Here is a 27,566-nt window from a genome sequence, read left to right as displayed (position 1 = left end):
TTTAATATTTTCAGACATTTATTTCTGTTTCTTCACGTGCATTTTTATACACCATGCATTCAATCAGAATATACATCAATTAGCACAACGTTTTCGGTAAAATATTAAAAGTCACTAATATACATAATAACAACAACAACTACTTAAACAATGTTAATAGCTTGTAACTTTTTTCAGTGAACTCAGATATTAACAGCGATAATGAATGAATAGCATCATTTCACAAAATGGAAAAGTTACAAGCATTCTTTCACTCATTTACACAATAACAATCAAGGGACTAGGGAATGTGGTTGCTATGGTAAACATCTCCATAGCAACGACCCTGTGTGTAACCTAGAAACAGAAGGGTTTAAACATTTTTTGAAAAAAAACTATTTTTTTTTATAAAACAACCATCATTCAAAGTGTCACAGTTAAAACAATTAAGTTCAATTCTAGAAATGTTCTATTTTTTATCAGAACTCAAGTTCTGAAGCACCTATATAAATTCATGAGCTGGAAAATCACATTTAATTGGTTAACCAGTCAAATCCTTTGGTACATTTCTATGTCTAAGTTCTGACACTGCAATTATATTTCACAAAAGAATAGTAAAATACAATTCAAAATACAGAGTTTTAAGAAACCAAAACCTTTCTTTGCACATAGCCCACATATATAATATAAATCTTAAATATTACATATTATTTAAGACAACTCGACACATTTTCCGAAATAAATAACACTAAAGAACATTTAATAGCGGGTCCATTTTCCCTCCGTCTGGTTTTCAGACGCAACAAATTAATGCTGTTAACACTGTTTTGGCCTACGGTTCGTGAGACATGATTTCGCTCCCTTTGAACGGATTAACTCCCTTATTTAGCGCGCATGCGCAATGTCCGGAGCATTCCTTTTCAGGCGCATGAATGAACAGCCTTTTGTTTACACGTAAGTTACTATTAAAAGTACCTATTTAGTCACTTTTCCACTATAGCGCCCGTAGAGTCCGGGCCTACTTCCCGTTTCCGGTCCAGACCACTGAGCATGCGCTCTATACTTTTTAATTCACTGTTTGGATTGCTTGATGAATGGTGATGAGGAGGACTTCTGCTTCGGATAGGTGAAGGTCTGCTCAGGTTTAGACTAGATTGTGCCGAATGTGGTGACGTAGGCGATCGAGAGCCCATGTTAAACCCTGATGACGTCATCGGTGACGTGCTGGTCGCCATGGTTGTTTTCGTCATTCCGAACGAATATGGCGAGTACCTGCTACCGGACCGCGATGCGAATAACGGTCCTAATGAACCAGAACTGGAGGAAGAGGAGGAAAACGTCGGGGAAAGATTAGGATACAGTGGATGTCCAGACATATGTAAGCCTCCGAATGCTGATAAGCCATGGGTAGGTGATAGATGGTTCAGATCACCGTGTGTGGTTGGTAAATATAGTCCATGTGCGGCTAAAGATGAACTGCCCTGGTTTAAGAACATATGGTAGGGCAGAGACGAGGTGGTGCTGGGGTACCCGTGGGGGTAGAAATAGGGGAACATGGGGTGCGTCACAGACGGCTGAACAACTGTCACGTTCGGGGGACTAGTGTGTTCCTTCATTAATAGTCTACTTGTGCAAGTGTCACTGGATATAGAATCACGCCTGTCTGTAGATTTTTCATTGTCAGATTCAGATTTTTCTGAAAGTTTGCTATTAAACACCTCCTCGTTATCCGAACAATATGGGCTTCGACTACGAGCCTCAGGGTCTGGTGAATAACGTCGCTCACTGTGGTGAACACGATTCTCAATGGGACTAGATGTAGATGGTTGCACCATCGAGGAGTCGCTGGCATGGCTGTGAATTTCCGGCGATTTATTTCTGTCAAAACTGCTCACAAAGTCACTTTCACTGATCTTCCTGGGGAACGCGGATTTGACTGGCGAGACGAATGGCGGCTCATGTCGGTGAGGCAGGGATGTCTCGTGTCGGGGTTCCGACTCCGCGTCCGAGTCATCGTGACTCGTATTAGATTTAGTGGTATCTAACCTGTGGTCAATTCTCGCACTTGTCAGATCAGCCGGTGAAGGTCCTGCAAATACACAAATAAAAGAAAAATTAAAAACGGTATAATTGTTTTGAAAAAATAAATAAAGAAATAATCTCAGCAATGTGCGTGTGGCTATGTCGGCCGTTTTGCCCCCAAGAACTTATGTAACTCAATTAAAATGCCATGAAGGTTTCATGATGGCAAGTTTAATGAGGGTGAACTATAAGATCAACATTATAATGTCATCACAAAAGTGGCAGTCTCCATAGGACCCATCTCATGACAAAACCCCGAACATCATTAAATGAATCGATAATTACATGGTCCATTTCAGTGTGAAGTGCTCCCCGGCATGTTAAACATTTAATCTTCAGCTCAAATGATACTGAATAAAGCCAATTGAATGAAATGTCGAAAATAATCTAAATAGAACGCCCATCTAATAAAAGACTGAAGTGTTGCAAGTTGTACCAATATGGCGGCGGACTGGGGTCTTATGGGTGACTGCTTATGGACTTTTAGACTGGTCATTAAAATAATTAAAAAGTAGCGAAAAGAAATTCTATGGACAAAAAGAAGCGTTCATTTGCAGCTTGGATTGAATTGAACTATCACGAAGACTTATCATATTTGTGTCATTAGATTTCACTGGCTATTTAAGGCAATTATCAACATTGGTTTAAAAATGAAAATCACACAAACTTCGCTGTTTTATAGGCGGAAAGGCACATAAAATAATTGCCTCAAACTGATAACGACATAAATTTTCGTACATGTATTCTTATTCCGACACGTAGATGGCTTTTACAGCTTTTTAATAAGATTTGTAGTGACAAAATTGGCAGAAAATAATAAAATCGGTGACATCTAAATAGATCTAGCAATTTCAATCTTCACTGATAATTTTAATGGCCGACAGTCGATAATCTCTAAATTTTTACAAACGGTTTTAACATGGTGTCACTAATCACTAAATTACATATTATTCTGACTTTTTCTCTGTGAAATCTCACGCTATAATTCTTTTAAAAGACATCGACCGATCTGACCCCAATTTTCACATATTAATAAGTCACGGTTTATCAAAGATTTCATTGAAATAAATGACGGTCCAAACAAATTTTAGTTGTGTGCTCATTCCAGCGAAATAAACGCGAAGATAATATAAAATATTGTATACAGGAGATTAATTGCAAAGATTAACAGACTGGTAATGACAGAAAATATTGTATATTTCACCAGACTTTTGACGCCTATAGTACGTACAAATCGAAAACTGGAATCACACTCACTGTATAATCAATCTTTATAATCAAAACTTGACCACTGGATGAAGTTGAGCGCCATTACTGTATTGCAACTATTATATCTAACGACTCCGACTTAATCCCGGAGTATTATCATGGTATTTAAGTGGACTCGATAAACGGTAGCTTGACAGCTATTTGAAAAGACTCGAAGATAAAAGTCGATTTTATTTATACCATACATAGGAATTCGGTGTAAATTCTATCCATTTTATCAATTTTAAATTCGTTTTATCTAATTTTGATTGAAAACTTTCTGGGTTTGCACCCGTCTGCTAATGATATGTCCACAATCATACGACTGTTTACATTATTTGTATTTACGGACTAGGTGCCACTTTAACAGGATTTCTATCCATAATTCCCTTGTTTAGAACAAACCTCAACAACTGACCAGCTACTACGGGGTATCATTTTAAGTTTACCATAGTAACTCATTTAAGGTGTTAGCAATAATTTCGCAGTTTCAAAAAAGCCTTTGAATGTATGAGTATGTGTTTGTAATTAAATACGATGCACCTACTGCCAAATGAATGTTGTTTTGTCAATATCTTAATAGCTTACAGTCTGAGGGTTAAAATATTAATCATACTGACAAGTTATACGTCTGCGACTCCGTTAAATGCACATTTTGTGTTTATTAAAGGCATTCTTAACATTTAGATGTGCAAAATATGCACAGTTGGCCTATCAGTAACTATAACACTCGAAATCACAAGCAGACGAGAACTCTAACGCAGACGACATCAAACAAATACATAGTTGCCACTTTTTGTGAAGAAAACTATTTTTGTAGTCTTCCGAATAGCATATTTATTGTTCCAACGTATTTTTACTCCGAGTTCTAAGTCGTCTTCTGATAGTGTCGTCTGCTCAATGATGATTCTTGGAAATTAGATCGGGCAGATGAGAAGTTCGCTTGATGTTATCACCGGAAATCACGGAATATCTCGCGTTCGTGACTAACGGAAATTGACGTAAATGTACGATGTACACTATAATGTTCGGTACGACTAGCTGTAAAACGTATCAATGTCGGATCAACACACTTGTTTTGGACATAATGGCATCAAATGATGGATATATTTACGATAAAACTATTTAAATAATAAAATTGTTCTTAGCTCGCCATTTATTTTAAGTGTGCCCTTTATGAATAACTAAAAAACTGTATACGCCTTGAGATTTCTTTATTTTAGACTTTCTGGATGAATACATCTCTTATTTGACACGACATTCAGTATTAAATGATTCATCTTATTCATTTTTATTCGAACTCATCCCGACAAATTAGCGCCGCCGTGTCAAAATGTATCATCATTTTTCGTCGCCTGATAAAAAACCCTCACGGATTTGTGTCTCATTTCAAGAATTTGTGCGTTAACGTCCCCTCGTCGGCTTTGTGAAATTTCTACCGTTTATCAGATATCTGAATGCGAACTTTCGCTTACAGCGGAATACCACCCACCAATTTATGAAAATTGTTATCAAATAAAAACACCTTTTCGCCACCTCTAAGTGAATAACACGCCACCGGGCATTTTGGGGGAATAATAGTTGATATTAAGAAATTGGCTCATATTTTTATAAGAAGAAAAAATCGTCGGGTTAATATTGCAATTGGCTTCACTTTGCGACTTGCGTGCAAACTAGAGATATTTATTGCAACCAAGATTTTATTCATTTGATAAGCCGATCCCAGAAATAAAACACAGAATTTCAAAGCATTTTCAGAGTTTCTACTTATGACAGTCAGTGCATAGCAATTATGCAATTAATGACCAAAATTAAGTCGAAAACATCATTAGAACAGCCAGTTTTACTGCAAGCAACTATACTCATTAATCCAGTCAAAGAGTGTGCAACTTTTCTTGTAATGGTACTTACAAATTAATTATATATACATACATTCATTTACTAAAACCCAAATAAAAAGACAAAAACGTGAAGAAAATGATTAACTGGTGGTGATTTATTCATTGCAAGTTTCATGGAGGCGTCAGTGTATGAAATTTTCTATGTAGATGTGCGCTTATCTTTAAAGATACGAAAGCTTTAGGCGAAAAAACGATAAATGATTGTAAAACAGTCGGCTTCCTCTCTAGGGTGGTCTCTAGACCAGCTTCTCATGAGTAATTGACATATTACTAAGTTTATTTATTTACTTATATATTTATTTATTTATTTATTTATTTATTTATTTATTTATTTATTTATTTATTTATTTATTTATTTATTTATTTATTTATTTATTTATTTATTTATTTATTTATTTATTTATTTATTTATTCATTCATTCATTCATTCATTCATTCATTTATTATTTATTTATTGCTTATTTATTTATTTATTTATTTATTTATTTATTTATTTATTTATTTATTTATTAAATAATTTATATATTTATTTATGTTTTTTTTTATTTATTTGTGTTTTATCTATGTTTTAATTTTATCTATGAATTTTTATCATTTATTTATTATTATTTTGTTTATTTATTAATGAATCTATTAAATTTATTTGTTTATTTATATATTTATTTATTAATTCATTTAATTATTTATTTATTTGTATGTATCTGTGAAAATGGTTTATTATGGTTGATTTATTGATTGATTGATTGCTAGATTGATTGATTGATTGATTTCGAAAATTTATAACTTAGAGCAATATAATATTTTAATATCATTTTCATTTCTCAAACATTCCATTATTACATCCAACATGTAAAAAGTGGAAGGGTTCGTCGAGAGATAAATTTACTCTCATTAAGCTAATCCAGACAAAATGCTTTTGAGACAGTATTAAGAAGTTCGTATTTACTTTAAACAAATCCAGCCATTTTCTGGAGTCAGCCTAATGTTATTTGAGACACGAATCTTAACTTTCACTCCAAAGAGGTACGACTTAACGCTTTTATAACACTTCAGAAGTGCCGCGCTTATTTATAAACATAGATAACAAAAATGTATCGCTTATACCTTTTAATGTGTCGTTTTCCTTTTTTATTGAAGGGTTAATTTATTTATTTCTTTAGTTTATACATGTTTGTTTAACAGTCGGAAATTAAAAGTAAACACTTGTTTTCTTTGATACAGATATGTTTGAGCATGAATGGTCTGTTTCTTAATGGGTGGCGGTGCTAACAAGAGGCAACTGCATTCCGTATGCACCCTGATAATGAGTCGAGGCTTAATTTCGACTCTTTGATGTTTCGGGGTTTTGTCAAGAGATTATTACATTGGAGACAATGTGCCTTCTCACTTTTTTTTGCTTTTTAGGGAAATGATTACTCCCTTAAAAACCTAAAAATGCCGTCAATATACAATGATATATTTTAATTCAACTTTAAATTAATTCATTAATATTAAAACCTAAAAACCGAAAGTTAGGAAACTTACCGGAAGTGATGTGTGTATAAGAGTCGTCCGAATTGCACGGTTTGTCGTCTGTTTCAACGACGCAGATTTCGTTATCCTCATCGTCACTATGAGCCTCGCTTTCGTGTTCGACTCCCATGTTGTCTGCTCGTCCTGCACATCCGGTTGTTGCATGCGTACCTTGTAACATCAGTCGTCTGCAAAAGACAATACATATTTGTTAAGAAATGTTTATATATTCAATTTTATTCCCCAAAGCATACTAATAATTAAAATTGTGTGCCAAGTACCGTGGTATGAGTTATTTTGAAATGAACAGTGACCTTTTATAATAATAATGATAATGCAGTTGTGCTGTTGGATACACGTCATAAGTGCACTCGATATATGACATCAATACAGTTTTGACGCTTTCAAAGGATTGATGTACAGTGATAAAGGACTACGGTCAGTGTATGTACATACACACGATGTAGAATGTACTTGTATAAACAGGAACTCTGACCCGGGTCAATGTACACCGCTAATTCCCATAAGACAAATATTATTGAAGCCGGTTTAAAAACTTAACATAAGAGTTTAGAGGCTAGGTTCCGTCTGTTCCGGGCGCGTGAAGAAGTCGTCTGGTGACGAATTCACGCGAGATCTCGCCGAGATCTTAAACCTTACACGAAAACAAAGTGATGTGATAGCACTTAAATCAAAGCAAATATGGACATCATTTTCACCCCTGTGAAATGCGAATAGTTTACAGCCGGACAACGGACGCTGATGAGAAACATGGCGGTGGTGTGTTCTCTAAGTAAATACAGACTGTCTACTGAGGCGATTTCATTTTCAAAAGGCGGGCGTCTGTTGCCTCTTTGGAGAGCCGTAAAAAGCGTGACAGGGACATACCCCTGAACACTCTCACCTAACTGATAATCTTATTATTTATGATGTTCAAATCATATTTGGCAAGCATTTGTCTGTAGGTATCCACCAGCGCCACTCAACACGGATCACTCACTTACGAAGAAAGAGCGTCTCTACATTTCGGAATCACTTTGATTTGTCATATTTATATATTGTGTCACAAAGTTTATACCTATTTTCTGAAGCACCTTGATACAGTCATATTATTCTTTGAAGTTTGAATGGTAACATGTGCTTAACTAAAATCACGAATACTATGAACTCAGACGGAGGAGATTCGCAGTTGAAGCTGCGCCCAAATTCAATGACTTGTTAATAATCGGAGCAATTTTCTAGCGCACTCGAACACTATCATCAAGAAAACAATATCGTAAACTAAGTGAAAATCAGAACACGTAATCAAACCGTTTCATCACTCGATGTCTAAATTGCGGTAATTCTATCCCAGTTCGGAAATGACTTCCATTTGAAGGAGGCATGGCGTTCCAAGACGTTCCGAGTCTGAAGTTCCGGAATTTGGAAAGTGATTTGCGCTCGCACGTATAGTCTTAAATTTCATGTTTTCGAAAGCATCCAAATATCTGGTTATTCTTCCCCCAAACAGCTTATTAACTTTCCCCGTCCAAATTAGGTGCTTTTTAATGTCACTCAATCATTATCCGAGACTGCTGATGAAGAGAATAACTAACCCTAATCAGATGCTTATTTTCTCAAATATTGGGCTAAAAAGCGAACCACCGGAGACAAATCCAGCGCCCGTTTGGGCTCAATTACGTTAGAAATTGCAATAATTTACTCATCGGCTTCTAATCTGCTTTTATGTTCTTTTGTCAAAAACAGAAGCGTGGCAGTTAAAACACGCAGGCTACGTTCACTGTTTCATGAAATTAAGTTAGGTGTCCATTTGTGCACGGGAGAATGGGAAATCAAGACTTACGACCGCTCGTAATATGAATGGGATTTGATTAGTGACCCTGGGCCGTTATGGTGTTCTGTGCATGAACTCAAATTGCGCGTGTCTGATGTTAAACTTTTTAAACCCAAACTAGTCAATACAGACATTAAGCTATTGTTGTAATAATTTTCTTGCGGGTAATAATCAGGATTGGGTTAAATTCACTTACTTTTTCTCCCTTCTGCCGCTTCCGGTGTCACGGAACCCTTTTGCGAACGGGTTATGGTCGATCTTGAGCTGTGTGATCTGCAAGAACAAGAAATAATGACCTCAAAATGTGCACGCCATCATCAAGTTCTCAACATGTAATTAGGGTCAAAGGTCCCCTGTCATGTTTGCTGGGTTCCTGCATGTTTAGGGGAATAAGGGGTTTGTGTTGTCTATTAGCTTTCATCCCGGCAGACCCTTTCATTTTAATGGCCCATAATGAGCAATCACCATAGGTCGCAATAACTGGCCTCATATGTTTTCGATCGAATGACAGCGGCGGACATTGTCCATACATGCTCGCTTCATTTCTCGCCCTAAATACCAGACTTCATGTGAACAAACCGGTTTAATCGGTTAACTGATCCACTAGTCATCACTCTAGTGAACCAAGTGCGCACCGTTTCCGCTAGACGCATGTCTGCGACATAAAGCCTCTCAAGAACACTGATGATTTTCAGAACAAACCAGCCAATAATGTCGCGGATAATGGAGATCGATTTTGAATCCGATACAACTTAATAATGTTCAGTGGCAGACTATCGAGTTCTTGGAAAGATGCGTGGTAATGTTAAAGCAGCGATAGGCGACTTGGAATTAGGAAAATAAACCAATGACAGCGTTGCTAGGCACTCGAAAGAGGAGCGCTATTTCTTGTGGCGTTGACGGGCGCCACACGACTCCCTGGACACTAACAAATCACTACGCGGTAACAGTTTACTTTGCTGTGTAAATAGTTCTTTGATGTCTAATTCACGGTGTGTTTTAATGGCTAGTAATGATGGAGAGATCAGAATGCGACCCTCTAAGAGATGATAGGAGACAGTTTTACTTCAGTTTCTTAAATGGAAAGGAGACATAATTCAGACTTTTATGACATTAAAAACTCATCAATTAGGAATTGAAGTTATGCAGACGAGACCAGTGCTGTTAATTCAACCCCAAGTACCCAGCAAAGCCAAAAACATCAAACAAAACTTAGAATTATACTTCCTTTCAAGAAAGGTATTTCTTCCGATAACATGCCAATTCGAATCATTTTATATATTTTATCTTTAACTAATACACTAACATATAAAACAAATAATCATGTTCATATGCATGACATTGTCTTATTACTTTATACGCAACTTTGGTCATATTTCAGAAATATTTCTTAAACGAAAAAAAACAACCTTTTTTTAATCACACATTTGCAACAGAAAAGTGAAAAACAATTTTAACCCACCTTTTCATTCTGGTAAGCGGTGACGGCGATGAACTGCGTCTCCTTGAAGACGTACGTCCGGAACGCGCTGTACGGCAGCTTGAGGATATCATTGGCTCGCACCAGATGGAAACGAGGCTGGTATTTATGCATGGAGTTCAGAATCGTCTGTAAATACACAAAAAATGGCGGGTTATTCATTTTGTGTTTCATAAAAGATGATCAATTTTATATATTAAAGTGTGTTCACTAAAAGATTAGTCCCCCAGAGAACCAACAACATCAAGTTACACTTTCAGGGGAGATAATTGTGTTACTTGATTTCATATTTCGAGAGTGAAATAATTTGATTTTATTTCCTGATAATTTACCCGTGCACGAGGGAGTCTAAATTAAATCAAACTCATTTTAGGCGCCATTTGCTTGGCCATTTCTAAAACAGATAACCATTTGCGACGGTTTATATAGCATATCTGTGATAGTGCGGGGACACACAAAGGGAAATTGGAAGGTTTTCCAGAAAACTGCTGATGATATCAACTTTGATTTTATATTTAAAACACATCGTGCCTAATTTGTTGGTATCTTGGCGTTTGAAGTTGCGCTTTATTTCTCAAATATTCTGTATTTTCTGCGACAAAATCTGCGTAATAACATTAAGTCAGTTATTTGCGCATGGCACTGCGTTTGCGCAGTGGCAGTGACCGAAATTTAGAAAACAGTTTATCTTGGAATCAGGATGTTCCAATTATGTAAAAAACAATAAAATTGTCTGATTATTTATGATTCTGTTTTCAAAGACAATATTTAAGGAGCGATTAATTCTTCGTGTATTGATGAAATTGTTCTGACGACGTCAAGTTAGGCGAGAAATTGCATGTGATGCTATAACCTGATATTTAAATTCCAGCTTCCAGTCATACAGGAATGTACTAGAATCCAGTCATTATTTCCAAGCCATTTACTGCTTTGTGGTCTTCATATTCCGATCTATTAATTTAAATGCATTGGAAATATATCTTTACAGAACGGGACTGGTTCCTGTCAAAGCCTGTTCCTTGTCGCTAAGGCGCTTTATAGTGCTGACAATTCAAGCGTTTAATTTGTCACGACTGTTTGATTTGCTCACAAAACTCGTCCAGTTGGAAACCCTTGATTTAGACAATGAGTCTCCGAAGAGTTAAGCCAGCAATACGCCTTCAGGGTTTCACTTCCCAGATTTTAATCACGATAACGGCGTATTCTCTCTCGGCCAATTGTCCAGCCGGCGCCAACTTTGATCCAATCCCATTTTAGGCTTGAATTAATCACCTTTCTGCCTGGTCGGCAGAGCTTACTGCACGTTATGTAGCCCTCTACTGACTCTTGTCTATGTTCTGACTTATATCTGTCCAGTTGCCACATAGTTCATCTGACTTTTATTGCGAGTAAATCGCATTGTGTTGACCACAAGGGATCGCTATATTGAGTTCGTCTAAGTGTGATACGAAACGCATCAGCTAAATTCTAATAAATGATATGTCCGCGAGCTAGCAATTGATGGCAGAATTTTGCCACGTCAGGTTCTGTTAATATATGCAAATGCTCCCAGAATGATCCCACGTGCCTTCTTAATAATGCCAAACAAAATGTTTGCGGGGAAACAATCATAATGAATAAACAAACAGCAGCAAGTAAATATTCAATTGATAATTATTATTAACAAATTGGAAGACATATTAATCATAAAAATAAAGAAACATTTCGCTGTTGATGTTGTTGTTTTTAATTAAATCGAGTTTGAATTGAATTGAAACTTAATATAACACATTGCTTTGTGTTGCTGAAAATATGCGCACGTTTAAAAATTCATATCTTATGAAAATAATTAGCAAATTGCTTTCGGGACGTGAATAATTCTAATTAGTGAAAGGACATTTTGGCCCAAAGGTTCAGAATGTTTATTTAAATAATTATTTTCATGTAGAATTTTGACGCAAAGGACAAGTCGTGATGCACAACTTATTAGGCATAACTTGATATTACAAAATAATTAATAATTTTATATGAAAACGCTAAAAAACGACAACTTTTGTCGACAAACTAATGAATTTGTCGCGTTTCGTGCAAATACTTGCTAAATAGCGTCGAGATTACTTATAAGTCCAGTCGGACTGGCGACTTTTTCGACAGCGAACGTTCAAATACCATCGCTGACCACTTCATCAAATTACCCTACGTCCACCCAACTAGGCTGACCACTGAGTGACCACCGGCTTTAGTGGTTTACGCGGTATGAAATCGTCGACATTAATATGTAAACAAATATGACTTTTACGGCTTAGCTAGTTTGTAAACGATATTTGATATATTGAATACGGAGTTTTAAAATGTCGAAAGAGTAACAAAAGTAACATAGAAAACGAATATAACTGCCTATCAGACTGCCCTTCTGTCGTAAATGACACTTTCCAAGCCCACACTTGTATACAGATATGTATTTTTACACCCATGAAAATAAACGTAGTATGTCCTGAATACAATAATAATAATAAAAAACATCTTTTAGGTACACGGTTTTGATTCTTTTGAGAAATACGTAGTTGTTGTTTTTAAATTATACGCTGCTTTTACAAATTTAGGAATGACACTGTGACAATTTATATATATTCGAGTCATACTTATTTTAAGACACATTTTTTAAAATTATTTTTGTAATCAAAATATTCTTCTAATCATCCGGGTTTTATGGGTTTTTTTGTAAGTCTGATTTAATTACGATGTAATAACTGCAAAATTTGAATACTGTATTATATATTTAAACATTTCAATATAAAATAAAGAATTGATTAATGAGAACACACACCATATGCATCGATTGCTTGTCATCAGATCCGCCTTGATTCCGAGAAAAACATCTAAAAGTTAGCTTTTTTGATTACCAAAGATTTTGTGAGAATTATTTCTGATTCTTACAGAAAATTGCAACTTTGAAGTGAGCTATTCTCTCAAAGCCTTTAGTCTTTTTCCTCGCTGATTCAATTTCGCACAGTTTGAAGGGTTTTTAAGGCGTACATAGGAAAACATTATCTACAAGTTATGAAGAAATTATCACTTAACAGGATTATTAATGCCGCCGGAGTAATTAAAGGCACATTATATCACACTTATGCCGTCTTGGCCTCCGTCTCTCCTACGTCGATTTAATGCGTATCTTAACAATTTCATTGCCGTGAGATTTCAATAATTAAAAGACATGAGATACATTTAACTCAGAAGAAATATATCTTTGTAGGAAAGGTGGCCTAAGTGTATTTTTTCTGCAAATTAAGCAGCGGTTTTATGAATGAAACCAATATGTCAGGTATATATTTCAAATGCTTTCTGAAAACTGTAGTAAATAATACTAGCAATTTTGGCTACACTTTAGGGTTCAAATGAGTTTAATTATCGTAGCCAAGTGGCGAAAATCAAAAACTTGTAAAGGCCGGGTACAAATAACCTCCCCCCTATGACAACAAAGTGCTGATTTTGCAACCCAATACTTTTAAAAAATATTACAGGTAAGCGGCGTGCCCATTAGAGGGGCGACATAGATAGCCCGGGCTTCGCCATTTTCACGTCAAGCCTAATTACATGAAGTAAACCACCCAGATGGAAAGCCCATGGGTGCAAGAATTGCCGCGAGCCCGGGTAGGAGCCCATTCTTTAGGTGTACCGGTTGACACCTGATCTCATGTATAGAACTGCTCGGTAAAAGAAGGTCCATTGTAATTGTTTACACATTGTTTATGTTTTAAACATAACTTTAGATTAATTAAGTTCGTATTAAATTATCAGTCTAATAATTTTAGAATAATTTAAAAAATATATAGCATTGTTCACTTAAAAGCATATATATAAATCCTATGATATTTTTCTTTGAAGTTATGAAATTATAATTTTGATTTAACAATGGTATTATTATTATTATTATTATTATTATTATTATTATTATTATTATTATTATTATTATAAATGAAGGCATATATAATTTTGATATAAAATTTGTAAACAAAACTTCCATGTAATATTTATAAAAAAGAAACATCTTTGATAAAACTTTCCTTATAAATTTATTTTTAGTTAGATATAATTTATTAAGCTGAAACCTGTCGCGTGTTCAAACCTCATTTTTACAATTAATATCCGTCAGTCACACAAAATTAAAGTAGACCCGTAAAAGTTTATGAGCAGAAAATAGTTTAAATTCAAAACTTCTTTTCACTAGATTGACAAGGCTATTGTGGTTTCACACGTTTTGGTATTATCAAATTCACCTTTTATGATTTTATCTTATGTTTTTGGGTTCGTTTTTCACTTTATCTGTATAATACTTTGGCAAAAAACCGTTGCCCATTGTTCAAAGTACAGAGCCCCGGGGTCGCGATGTGAAACTCTACCCTGTACTTTAATTAGGAACAGCTAAAAGGTGCATATGGCCGTTAATAATATAAAATATTAAAACATATTGAGTTTTTAAAATCTGAAACTTCATGTTTTTGCAGGCAAAAAGTTTCAATATGCATCACTGCTCTTTTAGATAATTCGACTATTGTTTTAAGCGTTTCGTGGTCGCTATTAACACTTTAAGGATTATCAAGTTAGTAATATTATCCTTGTTACAAATTTCAGACATTCTGAACAAATATTTTCGTAAGATATTTAACGCTAAGAGCGGACTCACTCCAGTTTTATTGAATACAAATTGAATGTCTAACTAACTTATAATGGGATAAAAATCACAATGTTCTGGAAAAAAATCGGAAATATGGTATAGAAGTGCCTTATTGAATTTGAACCGAAGGATAAACATGAATATTAATGTATTATTATTTATTAACGAATGTAAATTTCTTTGGCTGATACAGCAAACAAACATTAAACACACAGCTAAAACGCATGAAATGAATGACGAATGCAGTTATTAAACATTTATCGCGAGTTTTTGTTTCTTGTGACTCTTACCCCAGTGATAAATGTCCCCCATTAGGTTCAAAAGCACCGAGCCCAGCTCGAGGCCAATTCGGCTGGTCCAGGCCACAGATTTTACACCTTGTCTTTCTGCTCCAACATGACGGCGGCCACTCTAGTTTTTTTTTATTAAAAGCATATTGTGATGTAACTTATACCGTGGCGCGATCTCTTGAGGGCTTGTTGCGACCAACACTCAAAATAATAAATTATGGCAAATTAGTGTGTGGATACTGTTTTTCAATTTGTCAGGACCATGTTTGACTTGTTTCGTTGCTGGTCGGCAGATGGGGGAGAAATATGATGAATACCATAAATGTTCTTCTTTTCAATAACGCACAATGATAGTGATAATTATTTGAAGGATGACTTTCATCAGGGTATGACAGCTGCTTGACATTATTGTGTATCGTTTTTGTATCTCCCTCATTGAAGAGTACTGTATTTCTATCTCCTTATAAAAGAGTGCCTCAATGTGGGTGGGGCAGAGCGAACGCCGAAGTTCGCCGAACACGAGTGCTACCGTGTAATTTCGATGTAAAACACGGCTTCCGCGTGTTTCAATTGTAACTAAACGTAATCATTATCTTTTTACCTGGTGAACTTCATTAAAGAAAACATCTTAAGTGGTAATGATACTTTGCCTCGTTTTTGTGAATTCTGAATAGCCAAAAAACAGTTGACAAAAAAAAACATGATTATAGATTCGTAACGCAAATTACGTGTAAGACATTTCAATTTGCTCGTCGGCAAATTGTTTGCACGTGGGTTTCATGATGCTAAAAATGCATCTACACAACATTCGCCCTTGATATTAACAAGTGAATCACTAGGCATATTAGTATATTATTGCACTAATACTTGTATTTACAGCGTCTTTGGTAAAAAATCTCATTCAAAAACAATAGTACTTAATTTTGTGAAGGAATAAGTCGTTGGTATAAGAGTGTCAAGATGCAAGCTTCAGAAATCCAACAACTCGAATATAGTTTAACTACTTACTCCAAATGCATTTCCTATATGCCGCAGACAATGTGTCTTTTATAGCAATTACGTGAAATTATTTTTCAAGTGACTTGTAAATGTAAATTGCGCAGGCCTCGGCGGTTCGCTCTTTTCTTTATTCACATGCTACATGAACGCTAAGCTCTAGTTTGGAATATTTATGGGACCAGGATCTCACAAACGACATTATTGTAGTACAAAACGGCGCCACAAGGAGAGACTGAAATTTTATTGCTCTTAAATACTTGATATTCGAAAAACACTGCCTGATATAAGAAATTATCAGGTCTATGTGGATATCTGAATAACTATAAACATTGAATTAGACCAATTAGAGCGAATACATAAATACTCGTGTGAAAGAAAACAATAAATTTCCTTACCAAAAAAAAACCCAGCCTGTTTTCATTCTCAGCTTTATAGTAACAATTCAGTATACATGAAATACATATATTTTGGAGGCTCTAAAATGTCCATATGGAAATATGTTTTTAAAAATATCAATATTGATATCGATGGTTTTTAATCACCTACTTTTTTGGTTAACAAAAAAAATTATAAAAAAAAATCCCCGACAAAAAACCGAATGTATTTATAAAAGATAAAATAGGGCAATGCTTGGATAACTAAAAATAACAAGACATACCTGGGGCTTATACGCGGGACTCTGGACTTATTTCCCAATGCAAATTGCTAAGAGCCTCCGGGTTGACATTTCTGCCAGTGAGAAAAATGTAAAAAGGGATAGATACTGACACTTACGAATCCGTGTTTGTCTGAGATGTTGTTGGTGAGCTTTAGTTTGTGGAAGGACACCACCTTCTGCATCCATTGCTCGCCCGTGGACGGGGAGTCCGGGTGGATGTACATCCGTTTGGGCATTTCCGGGTCCGCCTTGCCGGCCACCATCCAGCGGGAGTTGTGGAACTTGTAGCGGCAGTCGTCCACCGCCACAGTGTCCATCAACAGGATGTACTTTGCGCGTTTGTCAAGGCCGGTCACGCGGACTTTGTAAGGCGGGAACATACGCCTGAAAGAGACACATACAAGACTATAAACAATATCCCAACTTCCAAATATAAAAAAATAAACCAATATATATAAATATATAGAATATAACCATTAACGTTGAAACCTTCAGTAATATTTCTTCATTTATTTTTGTCACATTAACTTCAGAATGTTTTTTATATGTATACAAAATGATACATTACAAAATGTTAAATTTTCCAAATATATATAAATACCATCATTTTATTTTTAGGAAATTGAAATAGTATAACATGCATTTAAAATTACGTGAATATTGTAGAAATATATCTTAAAACTATTTATTTTTCTATTAACCATTTGATATGTAATAAAACAAACTAATTGGTTTGCAAAGTCGACGTCTGACCACAAACATTTATATGTGAATAAAAGTGCAAGTTCATTTGTGCATTTTATGTGAATTTGTCATTATACAATGTATAATTTCTTTAATTTTAACAGCAAATTAGTTTTATCAATATTGTTGAATACAGTCTGAACAAATGACATTCAGTACAGGTTTGGCGACGTTTTAAGAAAAGCAAGGGCTGTTTCAAAATTGAGTTATTGCTTAGATGTTGGCATTTCCTACATAACGAAAATGGAAATAATCATAACCTTCGAGATATTTGTCATATATGGCGTTTGGTGTAAGATCCGGGACGAAAGTGACCGAAAAGAAAGCGGAAGATTAATTGTACGTCCTGAGATTGGCGCCTTTTTTACAACCTTTTTCACGTACGGAAAGAAAAGTATATTTTATAATGAACATGAATAATTATTCATTTTTATGTAACCCATTTATTGTCGTGTACGATTCTGAGTGTATTGTTGTGTTCTCGCGTGAAATAACGAGAAAATGCAATTAGCAGACGAAATATTACAGTAAACGTGAGTTATTAATCACTTAACATAAGAACAGCGTGTATTTATATAGATATAGCGCCAAACCATACTCATGTCGTCTGCTTAATGCAGTAGTTAAGTAGTTTTCACTTTTTATCCGCCCTTCGGCTTGATTAAATTCTGTTGACATGTCGTCTGCAACTTTGAATCTATCAAGACTGTACAACCCGCTCTTAGTTTTGAAAATAAACAATGGCGTCTCTGAAACACTCAACATAATTAATTTGTGGCACAGAATCGAGCAACGACAACTCTTGATTTCGGTATCTGCTTTGTTTTATGTTACGACGCCTTTCGTCACTAAAGAAATGGTCCTCCAACTCGCGGACTCGCTAATCCTTCTGCACACGAAGTATGTGCCCGCCTTTGAAGATGAGCGTGAATGACATTTTCAAAAAGACATGGGATTTACACGTCAGTTTCGCTACGGAAATGTCGTCTGCTTAGATCTAGTACATAATAAATTATATTTTGAATATTCGATGTATATTTTCAACTCAGGCTAGGTATATGGTTCCCATAAAAGTAACTCTGAGAATTTCACTCCGTTTCTATGGTAATTTGACATTTTAATTTGGTTTAATTCCAAAAGAAATACTCAAATTATAGTGAATTAAGCGGTTTACACACATTTAAGATATCCGTTGCCACGGCGTTGTCATTGCATCACACTTAATATGATTTAAATTTACCAACTTTCATTGGAATTAGCCCGAAATCCCCTGCGCAAGATAACTCAGGATTTGGAATAGGACTTAGTAACTTGATATAGTCAATAGAAATTGAGTGAGTGTATGCTTAGTCTTAACAGTCCTCGTGTCAGAGGGGCTGGGACTTATTCGTGTCACCGATAAGGGAATTGGATTTTAGGGAGTGAATTTAGGGGCCATCGTAACAAAATTATCTCGCAACGATCAGGGGATCAGTTGCTAATCCGAAATGATACTAATATTTGTCACAATGGGTTATCAAGATAAACATTTGGTATCGTTTCTAAATGGCCAATTCTCTTGGGATTGACTGCGATACCCTCCATCACCCTCCACCCCACCCCCTGGAATTTGGACAAAAAATATTAAACGACTGTCTTAAATTGTTATTGTTTCAAATGTTATTTTTACTCCCGTAAAAGATTACATCAAAACCAATAAAACTTATACGATTATGTGTTAAATAACGCATAGCATTATAATTTCTTGGTAATAAGATTCCGTTAAAATGGCTGATACTATATAGACGCGTAAAAGTGTCAGGTATTAATTAATATTAATTTAAAAAACAACTGAATGATAGGCATTGGCATGGGCTATAAAACTTACTGACGGCAGTGAATATATAGCTGAATAATTAATGATAATTAATGGGCAAATACAATATACATAAGAGCTGTTGTTCGAACGTCGATTACAAGAAATTTTACAACATTAAGTGCAATTTCGGTTACATATAGCCCGTATTAAGCGGTTACACACTACTTTAAGGTCTGCTGTTAATTATCAGAACAATAAATGTACTTAGTGTCAACAAATTCGTCTTGTACTATGGCAGTTCAGGGCAATAAAATTACATGTACTGTAATCGACTGATATTAGGAAGATTGTGGTATATGTTATAAAAAAATATTAAAAGTGTAGAGAAAAAATGATATTTCAGCTATTAGTAAAATTTAACCCATCAGTTCTATCTACAGTTGTAGAAAATCAATAAATATTTTTCATGGGTATGAAATAATTATGGAATTACCGACAGACGAAAATTCAGAAATATCAGTGCAAAATTCTCGTTAATTTCGGCACCTTTCTGCTCTTGATCTCCTGTAATCTGTCGCGACAGACCGTACACAGAATGTTATAATCATCCCCCTAAATCCGTATATAATTCCAAACCCTTATTGCCAATAAAAACAATGGCACTGTTTCTTTTATTATTTTTTGTAAACTTCTTTAATACTCTCCACATTGTCGCCTCTAACCTAACGCGGTGTAAAAATGTCCATGTTTTCGTTTGGCGCAAATTACCGGAATAAATAGCAGATTAAAGAGTATTGAAAATCCTTACTCTATTGAGCTAATAGGTATTAATTCTAAGATAAATAATTATTCGCTGTAAATCATATCATTTCAAGCGGAAATATTTATGAATTCACCGTAAACTTGTGGCGACTTGAAGATAAAATACGAATTAAAAAGAAAATGGCTGATAAAAGGCGTAATCGTCATAACCATCCGTGTATCGTTACAATCATATGATTATTTTGCGTTTCTACTAATTCTCAGAAATCATCAAAAAGGCGAGAGCAATCGGTGAGAAAATAAAACCACATGCCTAAAGTTGCGAATCTGCGCTTATAAGAAGGGAAGGTGTGAACATTGGGCCATTCTGATTGTATCTGTCTTCGAGTTTTCCGAATACATCGGAGGAATTACGAGTCCCATCCTTTTGATGTCGGTATAATGTGAAAAATCTTTGCCGCAATCAAGCCACAATCAAGCGGCATGGTGAAACGTACAAGAGAAATTTAGCGAAGGGCTTAGACCCTATCGGAGCCATCTATACGTTTTGTGATTGCTTGGAATTATTAAACAATTGACAACAATTACTGGCCCCTGTGGAATCAATGTTGATAATCATCTTTTCCCTTGTTTCTTTTTAATTGGAACATTGCTTTACCCAAACACTAAATTCTTATCGTATGTCCTTATGTTATGTTGAATAATGATTTTATAAAATGTATAAATAATCTTTGTAAATGAATTTTAAATGCATTCTATTTTATAAGTGTTTGTATCCACAAATTAATACCCCAAAATACATTTATTCAACAAACACGTTTCATATTTTAATAACTGCTATAAATATTGATATATGGCAACCGTACTTTAATTAATTATTCGTTATTCAATTATTTAGTTGTATTTTTTCATAAATTGCTCATTATATTATAAAGATTTATTTAATGTTTCTGCTTGTGTTCAGTTTCTAACTCTTTTGAAATAAGATAGCTTTGGTATTAATTCTCTTGTTAAATTCATCAACTATAATATAATGGATTTTCGCAAATAAACTAGACAAAAAAATCACAATTTGCTAGAAAATCAGGCAGTTAGTGGTTTTGAAAATCAAGAAAACTACGGCTTATATCACTGACTTGATTTAGAATTGTCATGTTCAACGTGACTATTCTAAGAAAAAATGATTTATTTACAATCACGATTTTATCTGTCATCTCAGAAATTTGATACTTATTAAGATTAAATATATTTAAATCTCTTTATTATTTTAATTGTGTTGTTAATTTTCAAAACTAGAATAAGCGCATATTCTCTAAAATATGGTGCGTTTTTTTACACAGACGCACACAAGAGATTATATATAAAAAGTTCAACGGGAACCCTGGACGGCTCCAGGAGACAGGCAATTTCTTCAAACAAGAATTATTCAAGAGATGTTAATTCGGTAATTCTTTTTAAAAGCTGAGAAATATAAGAGAAACCAGCACGATTTTAGTGATTTTAAATTGGTTATAATGCACCGGTGCGACGTTACAAGATACGAAAAGATATCTCGGCGCTAAACGGCTTTTCCAGCAAGCGCTCAGCGACTTGGAGGCGAGCTTATAAGCGCTTTACTGATACCGTGAATATGTTTTTAATTTAGATATGTATATTTTGATGCCCCGCCGATTAAATCTTTATAAACATTTAAAAGAGAAATATGGGAGCCGAAGGTGTGAAAGTTGCGTGATTCGGCGCTAGATTATTATTTTATGTTTCTTCCCGGCGTCTAAGGATCATAGAGTTGTTCCAGAAACAGAATAGACACGGAAAATAAACCCAGCCAAACTGCTTATCATAAATTCTATCAAAGGTTTTAGCCAATGTCGATAGACAATCTAGGTGGTCGGAATTTTAAACAGCGGCTAAGTGACAATATGTGTTAAAATAACTCAGTTTAGTATGAATTAATTAAGATAGCATCTTCATTTTCCCCCAAACATGTCCGCCCTTAGTACAGTGTTAATGATGAGAATAAAATGAAGTGACTTCAAAAAAGTATTAATCTAACTGCATTACAAACAGAAAATCATGCTAATTTGTATTTATTTCTCTTGCTTTTTGTTGGTTTAACATCAATAGTGATTGACAAAATTAATTTCAAAGAGAAATTAGCAAATAAAGCATTGTATTTACTGTAAATAAATGCTCGATTTCATTATGCGTTTTTTTCTGGTATTTTCGCTAGTTTTCCTCAGATACGCAATTGGCCCAAGAGCCAAAAATATATGCATTTTTTTTTTATCAAACACATTTAGATTAATTTGTTCAATTTACTTTCGTATCGGGACATATCACACACAAAAACGTTAGTTTCTTAATTAGCGATCCTATGGAAATAAACGTAATTTATCCTACAGTCTTGTGAAAATAATTCTAAACATATTAAGATAGTATCGACTTGCAAAAAACACATTAACATAACATAACCTCTTCGGTTGTATAAAATAAATGATTTTTTTTACAATTTAAACAGCCAAACTGTGTAATCTGATGGAGACAACATGAATGCGGTTTTATTTGTTTTAAATTCACATTTAATGACTTTTAAGAAGTTCGGCGTTAATTGTTTACATTTTCTGTCCGTAATTTAGGTTTATGTAATTTAAATGAAGTCATTCTGTTTCCCTTGTTTTGTTTGCGCATGAAAATAAGTGTTAGTGTTTATTGTTTTACAAAAATGCTGAACTAAAAAGATACAACGACAACATTTTAAAAATGAAATGCTAATTTCTAAATTATGATTATTAATAATTTATTTATATTATTCGTGTATTATTTATAATACATTTTCCTTGCATGTAAAGGGCTATACAATTTAGTTCATGTTTAGATTACTTATATTAATATTGAAATATACAAATGAATAAATGGCTACCACTAAAATCATTTCTTGTCAAATATATAACCTAACTGACGTTAAATAGCGATGACTTTGCATGTTTTTGGCCTTAATAAAAGCTTGTTTATAAATTATCTATTTTTCTAATGAGCATGAAAAGTAAATTGAATTTAGGTTTGGTAGATTATAATCGCAATATCTCTCTATTTACATTGCCTACGCTTTTGGTTTATAAAGCTTGCTTTTTACAACTTCTTTTCTGCACCTAAAATTTTACTTTTTCATAGACTATTTATCATTTGTTCAACAAGATGAAGCTGCAGTATATAAATCAAAATGATATGTATTTCTACCCCCGTCTCCAACCGATTTCCTTTTATTCCAGCCCAACTCTTGCCCCACCCCAACACTGACCTGCCGGACTTTGTGATGACCATCTCGGTGCTCATGTTGTTGAACTGTTCCCAGAGATCTTTCCCTTCCAATTCCACTTTCGGATCGTCCTGAACTTCCGCTTCCGGAGGTTCTAGTGAGCGCAGGGGCCGCAAGTGCTGGTATCCGAGAAAGTCGGCAGGGCTGATGGGGCCGCGCCCCATGCTCTGTTGGAGCTTGGGCAAGATGGAGCTCGCGAGCCCAGGGTGCTGGAACCCCGCGAGGCCCGGAAGGTAGTTCGCTTGGGCCGCCAACAACGAATTCATGCCGCTGTAGTCCGACGGCCTATGGAGAAGAAACGGATTATAAGCCATTTGGCTGGTCTCTGGATTATTTCCGGAAAAGATCATTTGTACCTGCGTTTTTCATGAATTTAATATGTCACAAAAGTCACTTAGAATATCAAATAGGTCCTCGCTGTATGAAGATACAATGTATAGAACTGTATAAATATGTCCTTCCTTGTGACTCGATTGCTATGTATTACACAAGTAAGTCCGATTTAAAATACACTTTATAAATATATGTTTATATCCTTTATTCCGAATTAAAGAATAAACACAATGTTCAACTTATTAATATATCTATACGATGTAAAAGCAGAAGATGTTTTAAGAGAACACAGATAAGTATTCATGTATTCTCGTTCAAGACTAGATAACTTTTGTGTTATACTGCCTTTCTGCCCTAACACTAGATGTGATTAGCATATTTGTTTTTCTCCACGCAATGTTAATTGCCTTTAACGCGGTTGGTTGATACTTTACAGTCGACCAATGAGAGACAAGCAATGGGCGGAGCTATACACGGGTATTAAAATAGACTCGCGCGATCAATCATGGTTGACGAACGCTCGCAAGTGTCAAGCGGCGATAAATGTTGTCAAACTGTCATCAGTACAAGTCGCTTAGCCAATAACGTTGAAGTGGGCGGAGCTATGAATATGCACTAATCAATATCGCACAAGAATGCGAATTACAGGCAAAGTATCGATATCAAAAGTTATAGAACAATAAGATTTATCTTTCTGTCCATATTGAACTGATCTATGGCCAATTGAAACCCTCACGTTCAGACAACGCTGAAGAATTTCGCTCTTTTCTATCAGCTCTTCGAAATCGCCCTAATTTAATATACATTTATTATGCCAAATGACTTAATTTGCCAATACTGTTTTTATGGTTTTCTAACCATCCAATTCTTTTAATATTCTTGCAAATATAACAATCACATTTATACACAGACCTTACATGCGAATTTATCTTCTTTCTTTTTGAATAAAATATTGTTAATAATTAGTAATGTGTATTAATATATCTAGAATTGCTGAAAAGAAAAAAAAGTCTTACCAGTCCATATTTGAAAACATATCAAAGTAATTTTGAAGTGTTGAGCGTAAATCCTTTTTTGAACAAGTACAATATTTCCAATTCACTTTGAAGTATAAAAATAAACAATTCCAAATATGTTTAAATGCACTGAAGTAATGTTACTTATTTTCTAATTAATAAGTTTATGAAACAATTCGACTCCTGTTACAGTATAATGATTATGTCCACGGTATATCGTATAAGTCTGAAGTGGTTTTACGAGTTGTCCACAAAATTAGCCAGTCCAAACGTCATGTTAGTTAAAGCCCCCATTAGCGTGCAGGCAGACGGGGGGAGGCGCGGACCAAGGTGTCGCGGGGGCGGGCCTTGAGCGCCTGCGCAGACTGAACGGCGGACGCTGTCAGAAACTGTGTTCCCCTCCGCACCGCTGATTGAAATTGCCGACGAAAAACGGCGCCGACGAAGTTTTCCGCCGGATAGCGCAAATCAGGCACTTGGACGCGCGTCTCGCGTTACTGGCACGGGGAAACCTGGTACAGTTACCTTCCCTGCATAGAGGAGAATATGATTTTATTACATTCGCGAGCTAGTGCAGTCGGAAAAAAAGACATTGAGCATGTTTCAATTGATTATTCATGATAGTTACCCCCGTCTACACTCGTGTAATTCTGATTAGTACTTTGATATAAATTAGTGGTGATTTATCGAAGTTCCGTGAGTATCATAACAGGCCTATAAACTTTGCATTACATATCAAATAATGTACTCTTAATTGGATCAGGTATTTTCTAATCATTTTAATTAATTTACATTTTTGGCAGAATGATTTAAATGCATGCGTGGTAATATATTGATATTTCCTGTACTATTAAGTATATTTTTTAAGTACAATCTTGTATAATTTTTAAATATCAAAATACTTCTGACATGCTTCATCTTTGGTTACAAATAACATTTTAGCGGAAATAAATTAACGTGTCAAAAATATTATGAGAAATATGGATATTTCAAATCACGTACTGTGTTACAGTATTGAACTGATAAACCATCTGTCAAATATGGTGTCTACAAACCGTGTAATCCGCAGGCGACGAATTCACAATTATGACACGTATATAGCTTACGGAAATGAACTGAACTGAGTATAGATAAACAATTATGTATAATTTGTGTTTTCTAGATAAAAAGTTGAATCGTATATGACTTTTAATTTTGACACTTTAGTCACTTTAAGTAAACATGCCAAATTTGGCGTTGTATTTTGGTTTCAAGTAAACCACGCTGTGCTTTACTGAGGGTCATGGAAATTCTGAAAAATATTTTTATCTTTAGTTTCATGTAACACAGTTTACTAAGAAATTGTATGCACTTACCAAAATAAATAGTTTGATGCGAAGCAGTCGCATAACCATTTATTTTTGTGTAATTACATAATGACATTTTTTAGGATTTAGTGGTCTACATTATAGTGTGTAAACTACTCACTTACTAAGCTTTTCTACCGCTTCACCTTATTAAAAATATTTACTGCTGTTTTACGAAATAAATGTAGTGGAATACATGAGAAATACTGCCTACTCATTGGACAAAATATAATGACAACCACTTATCATAAAGGGTATCGTCTGTCTCTTAGAAGCACATTTTAATACACGAGCATGCAAAGATAGCATTTCATATAAGATTTGAAAGGTTCAAAGGGGTCCCTGATTGTGTGACACTAAATTTAAACATTTATTGCAAATTGATGAGATTGAAAATAACAATGAACTAAAAAAACTTTATTCGATAAAAATAGCAATTTAATACCACTTTAACGGAATGTTTAATTACTTGACATGTTTTCTGTATGTGGTCTCATTTCTTTTGTGCACACACAGATTTTCTGTCGCCTTCCAAAGCGGCTTACAGGAAAAGTGATAGATTCTCGCGCGATAACATTCTTCCCTCCCCCCAAATCTGAGACAAAATATCTCTTAGTCGGACTCTTGTGAAAAATATCATTTTAATCCTAACTGATTTCAGACCTTTTGGGGCTATTTTCTCATCTCCGTCCACAATTTAGGTGTATTTGTGCAGAATAGCACGACTGATGACGACCGCCTATGTAAACATAGCGCGGGAATAAAACAAACGCAGACGACAATATCTTCACGTGGGTTCAGTCTGCTAACAATCAGCGGAGATATGATGTATGGATGTTTATGTGCAGTGAAAGTTACACCACCGGCAGCGTAGTAAATGTTGATAAAAAAGTGATAGCGATTTGGGTGATTCTGACCACACAATTTATCAGGTCTAATTTTCCCCACCCACATTGTAACAATTTTCTACAATCACGGTTCAGTTCCCGTTACAGGTGCGAGAACGAGAGAGTCTGTGTGTCATACAAGTCTTTAATGGTTTCACTATTTTTCTCAAATTTGCGAGTTAGAGTGAAAATGTTCACAAACTGGTGATAATTGATCATTTAATATATACGTATGACAGAATTCGTGTCTACAAACAGGCCCTATTTACGTCAAGCAGGTATATAGAACAGAACAGAACAGACATTTTATTAAGACTTATACTAATGTACATTTTAGTATGTATACGGACAAGACTCAAATAATAATAATAATAATAATAATAATAATAATAATAATAATAATAATAATAATAATAATAATAATAATAATTCACTTCAACTATGTTAAGAATAAAACTGAAATTTAATTTATAAAGATGTGTGTGTGTGGGGGGGGGGGGTCTCGGAGGGATTTGTCCGTACCCACGTTGCGTATATCACCATGCATAATCTAATATTGCATTGATAGAACACGATCTTCAAATTAATCCAAAGTGCAACAAAAATCAAGAACATAAGAGAATATTAATGGCTTCTGGTATGTAACAAAATATGCCAAAATAATACAGCTCGCTGGAGGCTCTCTAGACCCTGGGTAAGCGCACCAAAAGTATAATGTCATTAT

At 34.9% G+C, this 27,566-nt stretch overlaps 1 protein-coding gene across 3 annotated transcripts; it reads right to left on the bottom strand.

Annotated features, from left to right (window-relative positions):
• On the bottom strand, window positions 1–24,733 carry LOC128230043 (T-box transcription factor TBX2-like). 3 transcript variants are annotated; one of them, XM_052942029.1, is made up of 7 exons: window positions 24,610–24,733; window positions 23,243–23,545; window positions 16,751–17,024; window positions 10,019–10,165; window positions 8,753–8,829; window positions 6,735–6,910; window positions 1–2,068 (listed from the first exon to the last, which is right to left on the bottom strand). In XM_052942029.1, exons 1-7 carry the CDS (start codon window positions 24,627–24,629, stop codon window positions 963–965), a joined length of 2,103 nt encoding a protein of 700 aa, XP_052797989.1. In that variant the 5' UTR covers window positions 24,630–24,733; the 3' UTR covers window positions 1–962. The 3 variants fall into 3 exon arrangements, with proteins under 3 accessions (XP_052797989.1, XP_052797987.1, XP_052797988.1); XM_052942027.1 differs by lacking the exon at window positions 24,610–24,733 and having other exon boundaries at window positions 23,243–23,931; XM_052942028.1 differs by lacking the exon at window positions 24,610–24,733 and having other exon boundaries at window positions 16,757–17,024; window positions 23,243–23,931.
• Between the last annotated feature and the right edge of the window lie 2,833 nt (window positions 24,734–27,566).

The sequence above is a fragment of the Mya arenaria genome, chromosome 4, assembly GCF_026914265.1.
Source record: "Mya arenaria isolate MELC-2E11 chromosome 4, ASM2691426v1".
NCBI classification, from domain to species: Eukaryota; Metazoa; Mollusca; class Bivalvia; order Myida; family Myidae; genus Mya; species Mya arenaria.
The sequence above is the reverse complement of the archived record's forward strand: the minus strand, read 5'-3'. Positions and strand labels throughout refer to the sequence as shown.

What these genes read in the sequence shown, in the direction of transcription:
- LOC128230043 (XM_052942027.1), bottom strand. Translation starts at nt 23,610, where the DNA reads ATGATCTTTTCCGGAAATAATCCAGAGACCAGCCAAATGGCTTATAAT. An exon ending in GTCATCACAAAGTCCGGCAG is followed by an intron (nt 17,025 to 23,242) that starts GTCAGTGTTGGG and finishes TGTCTCTTTCAG; the next exon opens with GCGTATGTTCCCGCCTTACA. An exon ending in ACAAACACGGATTCGTAAGT is followed by an intron (nt 10,166 to 16,750) that starts GTCAGTATCTAT and finishes GTGTATTTACAG; the next exon opens with ACGATTCTGAACTCCATGCA.